Below are 11,087 nucleotides of genomic sequence, written 5' to 3'. Positions count from 1 at the left end.
CCTCTGATATAAGACCTTTATCTGACCTGGAGTACATTTTACCCAATCAGCTGCAAGAATACCGTATTTTCATTGCAAATGATGATAGCAAATGATTATTGGTTAGACAATTCTGATGGTAATCAGGTGGGCATGTCCATAAATCAACCTGCCCAAAGTCCACAAAGGAGGGTATGTGGGGGTGGGGTGGAGGTGTGAACTGGTGAGTGATGGGGGTAGGAGACTGCATGTGGGGGTGGAGGTGTGAACTGATTGGTGATGGGGGTAGGAGACTGCAGGTGGGCTGGAGTTTTGTGAACTGATAATTTTGCCAATAATACATTTACAAGTAAAACTTCCAAAGGGATCTTTCCCCATTGTCATGTCGTTGTGGCTTATTTTCTGTCGCCACATGACATTAGACTGCTTGGGGACTGGAACTATTGTGGCCGATTTCAAGCATGCAGGGAGCCATGAGGTTGTCAGAGACAGGTTAAAGATGGTAGTGGAGACCGGCATTAACCCGGCTGCACAGTCTTTGAGCACCCCACCCTGTACTCCATCTGGTCCCGCTGCTTTCCTTGGGTTGATGTTGCAGACTTGGGGTGTAGACTGGTAAAAGGAGCGTGCTGCAGACATTGAAGGACCACAGCATCCTCAGGAAGTACAGTCTGCTCAGCTCTTTCAGTATTGGCTGACCAGTCCAGTTTATTGTCCAGGTGTAATCCCAGATACTTGAAAGTGTTAACCACTTCCACATTGACCCCATCAATGGAGACTGGTAGCAGAGCGGGCTTAGACCTGCAGAAATCCACCACCATCTCCTTGGTCTTCGCAGTGTTGAGTTGAAGGTGGTTGAGTTTGCACCATAGCACAAAGTCCTCCAGCAGGCTCCTGTAATCCTCCTCTTGCTCGTCCCTGATACACCCCACAATTACTGTATCGTCAGAAAACTTCTGCATGTGGCATGACTCAGTGTTGTAGCAGAAGTCAGATGTGTACAGGGTGAACAGGACTGGAGAGAGCACAGTTCCCTTTGGAGCTCCGGTGCTGCTGATCACAGTGTCAGAGAGACAGTTCTTCAGTCTGACGAACTGTGGCCGCTCGGTCAGGTAATCTGTAAACCAGTGTACCAGGTGAGCGTCCACACCCATCTGCAAGAGCTTGTTCATATATGGTGAAAGATAACGAGCATGAATCACACCTGCAGAGCAGTGGGATATGTGACTGTAAAGATACACTGGAATTCAATATGTGTATAAAACAATTTTGTTTAATCTATATAACGCCATAACAAGCCCTTTACAGAGCTTAAACATAGATTAAAAACAGCTTTGCGATCTCTCATAGACTACACATGCTGTCTCTGCATCTTGAATGCAATGGTGAAGACCACTGTATACCCATGGGTTGCACTAAGGACGCTTGGTTGTTCTGCATGTTGCCTGTGTTCATTTGGGGACATGATCGACACAGAAGGGTAGGCTATAGCAAGACATCCTACAATGTGCAAATTCCCTTTCAATCCGGCACATACTGGTTATGCTGTTAACAGTGACTGTGAAGCTAATGTTGGCCAATAGTCCCCCAAGGAGGAGAGTGCAGTGCAGTGGCTTCATCAACTAGAATGTTTACACTTCCATGAGTGTTCTACAGCGTACAATAAGAATACAACAGAAATAAAGACAGTATCATTTGAAACGTTTTTATTGTCAGCACTAATGTCACTACAGCGCAGGAACAGATTTATAACTACATAGGAATTCATCAAACATTTTAATATTAACATGCAGGTGCAGACACCTCAGAGACAGGACAGAGAGATGACACCTGAGTAAATGTCTTTCCAAACTGAGAACACAGATATGGTCTCTCCTCTAAATGGATCCTCTGATGTACCTGGTAATTACACACCACTTAATGACATTTGACAATAAAAGACTTTCTAACGAAGGACTACCGAGTATAGATTCTCTGGTCTGTATTGAGAGAACCCACCCAAGTAAAATTATTTCCACAATCTGAACAGTGGTTTCTCCAGTATGAGTCATGTGGAGCGTCTTGAGATAACCGCTTTGACTGAAGGACTTACCACATGTAGTGCACAGATACAGCTTTTCTCCAGTATGTCATACAGTGTCTATGTGACCGTGAGCTCTCTGTTGGTTCTGAAACTCCTCCCACATGTAGCACACTGATATGATCTTGAGATAAGCTGCCTGAGTAAAAGTATTTCCACAATCTGAACACTGACATGACTATTCTCCAGTATGTGTCCTCTGATGTCTCTTGAGATTACCCACCTGATTAAAAGTTTTACCACAATCTGAACAGTGATATGGCTTTACTCCAGTATGTGTTCTCTGATGGATAGTAAGGTGTCTGTTGGTTCTGAAACAATTCCCACATGTAGTGCACAGATATGGCTTATCCCCAGTATGGATCCTCTGGTGTAGTTTGAGATTACCCAACTGATTAAAAGTTTTACCACAATCTGAACACTGATATGGCTTTACTCCACTATGTGTTCTCTGATGGATAGTACGTTTTTCGCTGGTTCTGAAACTCATCCCACATGTAGCACACTGATATGGCTTTTCCCCAGTATGGATCATCTGGTGTAGCTTGAGATTACACACATGAGTAAAAGTCTTTCCACATTCTGAACACTGATATGGCTTTTCCCCTGTATGCATCCTCTGGTGTTTCTTGAGATTACCCACATTAGTAAAAGTCTTTCCACAATCTGAACACTGATATGGCTTTACTCCAGAATGTGTTCTCTGATGGACAGTGAGTTCTCCTTTGGTTTTGAAACTCTTCCCACATGTAGCACACTGATATGGCTTTTCTCCAGTATGGTTTTTCTGGTGTCTCTTGAGATGAGCTGCCAGAGTAAAAGTATTTCCACAATCTGAACAGTGATATGGCTTTTCTCCAGTATGCATCCTCCGGTGTGTCTTCAGACTACTCAAATGACTAAAAGTCTTTCCACAATCTGAACACTGATGTGGCTTTTCTCCAGTATGTGTTGTCTGATGGATAGTGAGTTCTCCTTTGGTTCTGAAACTCTTCCCACATGTAGCACACTGATATGGCTTTTCCCCAGTATGGATCCTCTGGTGTCTCTTGAGATGACCCATCTGATTGAAAGTTTTACCACAATCTGAACACTGATATGGCTTTTCCCCAGTATGGATCATCAGATGTGTCTTGAGGGTACATGCCAGAGTAAAAGTCTTTCCACATTCTGAACAATGATGAGACTTTTCCCCAGTATGAGTTATCTGATGGATATTGAGGTTTCTGCTGGTTTTGAAACTCTTCCCACATGGAGCACGGTGGTGTGACTTTTGTCCATACTGTGTTGCCTGATTTGGGTTGAGATCTGACTCCCTGTTGAAACTCTTCCCATCTGTGATCCTTTCAACTCCTGTAATATAAGAACATTATTAAAACATATAATTTCTCTTCCTCCTCCTACAGCAATGAAAATGTTATCTTTCTCCACTTAGGTATTTACAGTAGTGTAAGTAGTAGCTAGTGTCTAGCTAGAGATGGTATGTGAATGTCAACACAGGCACAGATACATGGTGTCGAAGAGCAGAAGCCCATGTGTCAAAGATGGTAAAATGCTAAAGGCTAAAATTCTATGATTTAAATATTATTATAAAATATTATATAAAGAGCCTATATCCCACCCATCAATGTTTTCCTAATACAAACGTTTAACAGTCTAACTTGTAGGAGAGGAGTCATCATGGCCCTAATCTCTTTAAGACACATCGTTTTGGCAAGTAGCCGTATAATAAGTGGAGTCATGTATTGTCCGCCAGTCAGTATTGGAAAAAAAGTCTCAACCATATTGCAGGATTGTGGCAGTCCTGTGTGTGTTGGATATATACTGTATCTTTGAATACGACAGTCTGCTGAGATCTGAGGCACATTGATCATATGATCAAAACTGATTATATGTCCCAACTATAGGCCTACCTGTCATTATTAATCTTAGAAAGAGTGATTTGGAAGAGTTTTTTGGCGAAAGGAAACCAGCGTGAAACAGACTTGATATGGCAAGCCAGTTTAACATGACAGTCTGAAGTAATCTATTGTCACAGACGATAAGCAGCCAAATTCCATACACAGCACAAAACAAATTTTAGAGCCCTGATTTTGTCAGTCAAAGAACTAATTAACAATAATACTACATATCAACAGATTAATTGACTTATACGCTAATCAATACTTGCAGTCTTTGTGTGTGTGTGTGTGTGTGTGTCCATGCTCACCTAGTTTCTTACTGGTCCTGGGCTGTTCTGCATCTCCATGGGTCTGCGTCTGCTTGTTCGTCCCTCGCTGGCCTTGTGGTCTACAGCAGTCCACCAGCACCACTGATACCCTCTTCATCTGGGCCAGAGACACGGGGTCTGTAGGTGACAGGTCAGTTTTGAATTGGACTGCAGTGCAAATGTTGGAGCAAACATTAAGTTGGTATTGTTTTTAATATTATAAACCTCTACCTAGAGCTTTCACATTAAATCATATAATTTAATCTATTAAGTGTTTGACTTATTTAAGATGTCTTACCAAAACAAATTTGCTTAACGGACCAGCAGCCAAATTATATTGTTTTCTTGATAACTATGTATATTTTTAGATTACATTTTATATAACAGCTTAGATGCCTGGTGGTTAACGGAGAGGGGGGGCTGATACATGAAGTCAAGGACAGGAGACAACAGGTGTAAAAGACAGCAAATAATGTGAAACGATTTCAGCATTCTGACAAAATTGAATGTAAACAATGCTTCAATTCAATTCAATTAACTAAGAATCCAGCTTTTTGCAAACATTTACATTTAAGCATCTTACTTGTAGGTGAGGAGTCATCATGGTCATATTCTCCAGAATCAGAATTGTTTCCCTCTATAATTTCCACTGGTGTGAATTCCTCTTCTCCCCAAGTAGATGATATTTGTGTCTCAGTCCTAAAGTCATGTTCCAATACAGTCATATCTTCCAATTTACTGGCCAAAACATGTTCATGGAGGAAATCATCAAAGTCTTTTTTGATCTCCTTCACTGGAATTAGTGGTTCTGCCATTTCAGACTTCAATTCTGCTGTACCAAAGAAATCCTCTCAAACTTCCCTTCAGTTTGAAAATAACAAAATGTATATGTGGCCAAAAAAGAGTACAGTTGTCTTGTTGATAACATACACCTACACACAGTACTTCCACAGCACCCTGTGACAACCACCCTCTGCTATAAGACCTTTATATGACCCGTTGGCATCCTGGAGTCCTTTTTACCCAATCAGCTGCAAGAATACAACATTTGCAATGCAAATGATGACAAATGATTATTGGTTAGACAATTCTGATGGTAATCAGGTGGGCAGGTCCATGGATTAACATGCCCAAAGTCCACAAAGGGGAGTTTGTGGGGGTTGGGTTTGAGGTGTGAACTGATTGGTGATGGGGGTAGGAGACTGCAGGTGGGGGTGGAGGTGTGAAATAATTGGTGATGGGGGTAGGAGACTGCATGTGGGGGTGGAGGTGTGAACTGGTTGGTGATGGGGGTAGGAGACTGCAGGTGGCCTAGAGTTTTGTGAACTGTTCATTTCCCACTAAAACAAGTAAAACTTCCAAAGGGATCTTTCCCTATCGTCATGTCGTTGTGGCTTATTTTCTGTCGCCACATGACATTAGACTGCTTGGGGACTGGAACTATTGTGGCCGATTTCAAGCATGCAGGGAGCCATGAGGTTGGCAGAAACAGGTTAAAGATGGTAGTGAAGACCGGCTTTAACCCGGCTGCACAGTCTTGGAGCACCCCACCCTGTACTCCATCTGGTCCCGCTGCTTTCCTTGGGTTGATGTTGCAGACTTGGGTTGTAGACTGGTAAAACATTCTGAGGAACGTGCTGCAGACATTGAAGAACCACAGCCTCCTCAGGAAGGCTACAGTCTGCTCTGCTCTTTCTTGTATAGTGCTTCAGTATTGGCTGACCAGTCCAGTTTTATTGTCCAGGTGTAATCCCAGATACTTGAAAGTGTTAACCACCTCCACATTGACCCCATCAATGGAGACTGGTAGCAGAGCAGGCTTAGACCTGCAGAAATCCACCACCATCTCCTTGGTCTTCGCAGTGTTGAGTTGAAGGTGGTTGAGTTTGCACCATAGCACAAAGTCCTCCAGCAGGCTCCTGTACTCCTCCTCTTGCTCGTCCCTGATACACCCCACAATTACAGTATCGTCAGAAAACTTCTGCATGTGGCATGACTCAGTGTTGTAACAGAAGTCAGATGTGTACAGGGTGAACAGGACTGGAGAGAGCACAGTTCCCTTTGGAGCTCCGGTGCTGCTGATCACAGTGTCAGAGAGACAGTTCTTCAGTCTGACAAACTGTGGCCGCTCGGTCAGGTAATCTGTAAACCAGTGTACCAGGTGAGCGTCCACACCAATCTGCAAGAGCTTTTTATATATATGGTGAAAGCAGTGGGATATGTGACTATAAAGATAGACTGAAATTCAATATGTGTATAAAACAATTTTGTTTAATCTATGTAACGCCATAACAAGCCCTTTACAGAGCTTAAACATAGATTAAAAACAGCTTTGCGATCTCTCATAGACTACACATGCTGTCTCTGCATCTTGAATGCAATGGTGAAGACCACTGTATACCCATGGGTTGCACTAAGGACGCTTGGTTGTTCAGCATGTTGCCTGTGTTCATTTGGGGACATGATCAACACAGAAGGGTAGGCTATAGCAAGACATACTACAATGTGCAAATTTCCTTTCAATCCAGCACATACTGGTTATGCTGTTAGCAGTGACTGTGAAGCTAGTGTTGGCCAATAGTCACCCAAGGAGGAGAGTGCAGTGCAGTGATGTACCTGGTAATTACACACATTTTAATGACATTTAACAATAAAAGACTTTCTACCGAAAGACTACCAAGTATAGATTCTCTGGTCTGTATTAGAGAACCCACCTGAGTAAAATTATTTCCACAATCTGAACAGTGGTTTCTCCAGTATGAGTCATGTGGAGCGTCTTGAGATAACCGCTTTGACTGAAGGACTTACCACATGTAGTGCAGAGATACAGCTTTTCTCCAGTATGAGTCATGTGGAGTGTCTTGAGATAACCACTTTGACTGAAGGACTTGCCACATGTAGTGCACAGATACAGCTTTTCTCCAGTATGTCATACAGTGTCTATGTGACAGTGAGCTCTCTGTTGGTTCTGAAACTCCTCCCACATGTAGCACACTGATATGATCTTGAGATGAGCTGCCTGAGTAAAAGTATTTCCACAATCTGAACACTGACATGGCTATTCTCCAGTATGTGTCCTCTGATGTAGAGTAAGATCTGAGCTTGATCTGAAAGTCTTTCCACAATCTGAACAGTGATTTTTTCCAGTATGGATCGTCTGGTGTCTCTTGAGATTACCCACCTGATTAAAAGTTTTACCACAATCTGAACAGTGATATGGCTTTACTCCAGTGTGTGTTCTCTGATGGATAGTAAGGTGTCTGTTGGTTCTGAAACAATTCCCACATGTAGTGCACAGATATGGCTTATCCCCAGTATGGATCCTCTGGTGTAGCTTGAGATTACCCAACTGATTAAAAGTTTTACCACAATCTGAACACTGATATGGCTTTACTCCACTATGTGTTCTCTGATGGATAGTACGTTTTTCGCTGGTTCTGAAACTCATCCCACATGTAGAACACTGATGTGGCTTTTCCCCAGTATGGATCATCTGGTGTATCTTGAGATTACACATATGAGTAAAAGTCTTTCCACAATCCGAACAATGATAAGACTTTTCCCCAGTATGCATCATCTGGTGTTTCTTGAGATTACCCACATTAGTAAATTCTTTCCACAATCTGAACACTGATATGGCTTTTCTCCCATATGTGTTCTCTGATGGACAGTGAGTTCTCCTTTGGTTTTGAAACTCTTCCCACATGTAGCACACTGATATGGCTTTTCTCCAGTATGGTTTTTCTGGTGTCTCTTGAGATGAGCTGCCAGAGTAAAAGTATTTCCACAATCTGAACAGTGATATGGCTTTTCTCCAGTATGCATCCTCCGGTGTGTCTTCAGACTACTCAAATGACTAAAAGTCTTTCCACAATCTGAACACTGATGTGGCTTTTCTCCAGTATGTGTTGTCTGATGGATAGTGAGTTCTCCTTTGGTTCTGAAACTCTTCCCACATGTAGCACACTGATATGGCTTTTCCCCAGTATGGATCCTCTGGTGTCTCTTGAGATGACCCATCTGATTGAAAGTTTTACCACAATCTGAACACCGATACTGAACACTGATAATGGTATGTGAATGTCAACACAGGCACAGATACATGGTGTCGAAGAGCAGAAGCCCATGTGTCAAAGATGGTAAAATGCTAAAGGCTAAAATTCTATGATTTAAATATTGTTATAAAATATTATATAAAGAGCCTATATCCCACCCATCAATGTTTTCCTAATACAAACGTTTAACAGTCTAACTTGTAGGAGAGGAGTCATCATGGCCCTAATCTCTTTAAGACACATCGTTTTGGCAAGTAGCCGTATAATAAGTGGAGTCATGTATTGTCCGCCAGTCAGTATTGGAAAATAAGTCTCAACCATATTGCAGGATTGTGGCTGTCCTGTGTGTGTAGGATATATACTGTATCTTTGAATACGACAGTCTGCTGAGATCTGAGGCACATTGATCACATGATCAAAACTGATTATATGTCCCAACTATAGGCCTACCTGTCATTATTAATCTTAGAAAGAGTGATTTGGAAGAGTTATTTGGCGAAAGGAAACCAGCGTGAAACAGACTTGATATGGCAAGCCAGTTTAACTTGACAGTCTGAAGTAATCTATTGTCACAGACGATAAGCAGCCAAATTCCATACACAGCACAAAACAAATTTTAGAGCCCTGATGTTGTCAGTCAAACAACTAATCAACAATAATACTACATATCAACAGATTAATTGACTTATACGCTAATCAATACTTGCAGTCTTTGTGTGTGTGTGTGTGTGTGTGTGTGTGTGTGTGTGTGTCCATGCTCACTTAGTTTCTTACTGGTCCTGGGCTGTTCTGCATCTCCATTGGTCTGCGTCTGCTTGTTCGTCCCTCGCTGGCCTTGTGGTCTACAGCAGTCCACCAGCACCACTGATGCCCTCTTCATCTGGGCCAGAGACATGGGGTCTGTAGGGGACAGGTCAGTTTTGAATTGGACTGCAGTGCAAATGTTGGAGCAAACATTAAGTTGGTATTGTTTTTAATATTATAAACCTCTACCTAGAGCTTTCACATTAAATCATATAATTTAATCTAATAAGTGTTTGACTTATTTAAGATGTCTTACCAAAACAAATTTGCTTAACGGACCAGCAGCCAAATTATATTGTTTTCTTGATAACTATGTATATTTTTAGATTACATTTTATATAACAGCTTAGATGCCTGGTGGTTAACGGAGTGGGGGGGGGGGCTGATACATGAAGTCAAGGACAGGAGACAACAGGTGTTCAATTCAATTAACTAAGAATCCAGCTTTTTGCAAACATTTACATTTAAGCATCTTACTTGTAGGTGAGGAGTCATCATGGTCATATTCTCCAGAATCAGAATTGTTTCCCTCTATAATTTCCACTGGTGTGAATTCCTCTTCTCCCCAAGTAGATTATATTTGTGTCTCAGTCCTAAAGTCATGTTCCAATACAGTCATATCTTCCAATTACTGGCCAAAACATGTTCATGGAGGAAATCATCAAAGTCTTTTTTGATCTCCTTCTTCACTGGAATTAGTGGTTCTGCCATTTCAGACTTAAATTCTGCTGTACCAAAGAAATCCTTTGTTCCTCTTGGTTTGAGGTGTGAACTGATTGGTGATGGGGGTAGGAGACTGCAGGTGGGGGTGGAGGTGTGAAATAATTGGTGATGGGGGTAGGAGACTGCAGGTGGGGTGGAGGTGTGAACGGGTTGGTGATGGGGTAGGAGACTGCAGGTGGGGGTGGAGTTGTGAACTGATTGGTGATGGGGGTAGGAGACTGCAGGTGGGGTGGAGGTGTGAACTGATTGGTGATGGGGGTAGGAGACTGCAGGTGGGGGTGGAGGTGTGAACTGATTGGTGATGGGGGTAGGAGACTGCAGGTGGCCTGGAGTTTTGTGAACTGATCATTTCCCACTAAAACAAGTAAAACTTCCAAAGGGATCTTTCCCTATCGTCATGCCGTTGTGGCTTATTTTCTGTCGCCACATGACATTAGACTGCTTGGGGACTGGAACTATTGTGGCCGATTTCAAGCATGCAGGGAGCCATGAGGTTGTCAGAGACAGGTTAAAGATGGTAGTGGAGACCGGCATTAACCCGGCTGCACAGTCTTTGAGCACCCCACCCTGTACTCCATCTGGTCCCGCTGCTTTCCTTGGGTTGATGTTGCAGACTTGGGTTGTAGACTGGTAAAAGGAGCTTGCTGCAGACATTGAAGGACCGCAGCCTCCTCAGGAAGTACAGTCTGCTCAGCTCTTTCTTGTATAGTGCTTCAGTATTGTCCAGTTTATTGTCCAGGTGTAATCCCAGATACTTGAATGTGTTAACCACCTCCACATTGACCCCATCAATGGAGACTGGTAGCAGAGCGGGCTTAGACCTGCAGAAATTCACCACCATCTCCTTGGTCTTCGCAGTGTTGAGTTGAAGGTGGTTGAGTTTGCACCATTGCACAAAGTCCTCCAGCAGGCTCCTGTACTTCTCCTCTTGCTCGTCCCTGATACACCCCACAATTACTGTATCGTCAGAAAACTTCTGCATGTGGCATGACTCAGTGTTTTAGCAGAAGTCAGATGTGTACAGGGTGAACAGGACTGGAGAGAGCACAGTTCCCTGTGGAGCTCCGGTGCTGCTGATCACAGTGTCAGAGAGACAGTTCTTCAGTCTGACTAACTGTGGCCGCTCGGTCAGGTAATCTGTAAACCAGTGTACCAGGTGAGCGTCCACACCCATCTGCAAGAGCTTGTTCATATATGGTGAAAGATAACAAGCATGAATCACACCTGCAGAGCAGTG

The 11,087-nt window shown here is 42.9% G+C and overlaps 1 protein-coding gene and 1 pseudogene across 1 annotated transcript; both read right to left on the bottom strand.

Moving 5' to 3' along the window:
* Positions 1 to 497: 497 nt before the first annotated feature.
* On the bottom strand, positions 498 to 5,083 carry LOC143116866 (uncharacterized). The gene is made up of 6 exons (XM_076278218.1): positions 4,852 to 5,083; positions 4,269 to 4,436; positions 2,617 to 3,229; positions 2,387 to 2,532; positions 1,113 to 1,183; positions 498 to 608 (listed from the first exon to the last, which is right to left on the bottom strand). The coding sequence occupies exons 1-6, from the start codon at positions 5,081 to 5,083 to the stop codon at positions 498 to 500; spliced, it is 1,341 nt and encodes a 446-aa protein (XP_076134333.1).
* A 1,886-nt stretch (positions 5,084 to 6,969) lies between these two features.
* On the bottom strand, positions 6,970 to 9,218 carry LOC143116859 (uncharacterized; annotated as a pseudogene).
* Between the last annotated feature and the right edge of the window lie 1,869 nt (positions 9,219 to 11,087).

Source organism: Alosa pseudoharengus, unplaced genomic scaffold (assembly GCF_046254945.1).
Source record: "Alosa pseudoharengus isolate Yale_2024_CS ecotype anadromous, Long Island Sound unplaced genomic scaffold, YU_APseudo_1.1 YU_APseudo_1.1_scf_1, whole genome shotgun sequence".
Lineage (NCBI taxonomy): Eukaryota > Metazoa > Chordata > Actinopteri > Clupeiformes > Clupeidae > Alosa > Alosa pseudoharengus.
This window is presented reverse-complemented; position numbering and strand designations above follow the sequence as displayed.

Excerpts from the sequence above, each read along its gene's own strand:
- LOC143116866 (XM_076278218.1), bottom strand. The coding sequence starts at position 5,083 with ATGGCAGAACCACTAATTCCAGTGAAGGAGATCAAAAAAGACTTTGAT. Across the intron at positions 4,437-4,851 it reads TGATGACTCCTCACCTACAA|TCCAATTCAAAACTGACCTG; the intron begins GTAAGATGCTTA and ends TTTGCACTGCAG. Across the intron at positions 609-1,112 it reads TGGGTGTGGACGCTCACCTG|CACGCTCCTTTTACCAGTCT; the intron begins GTACACTGGTTT and ends CAATGTCTGCAG.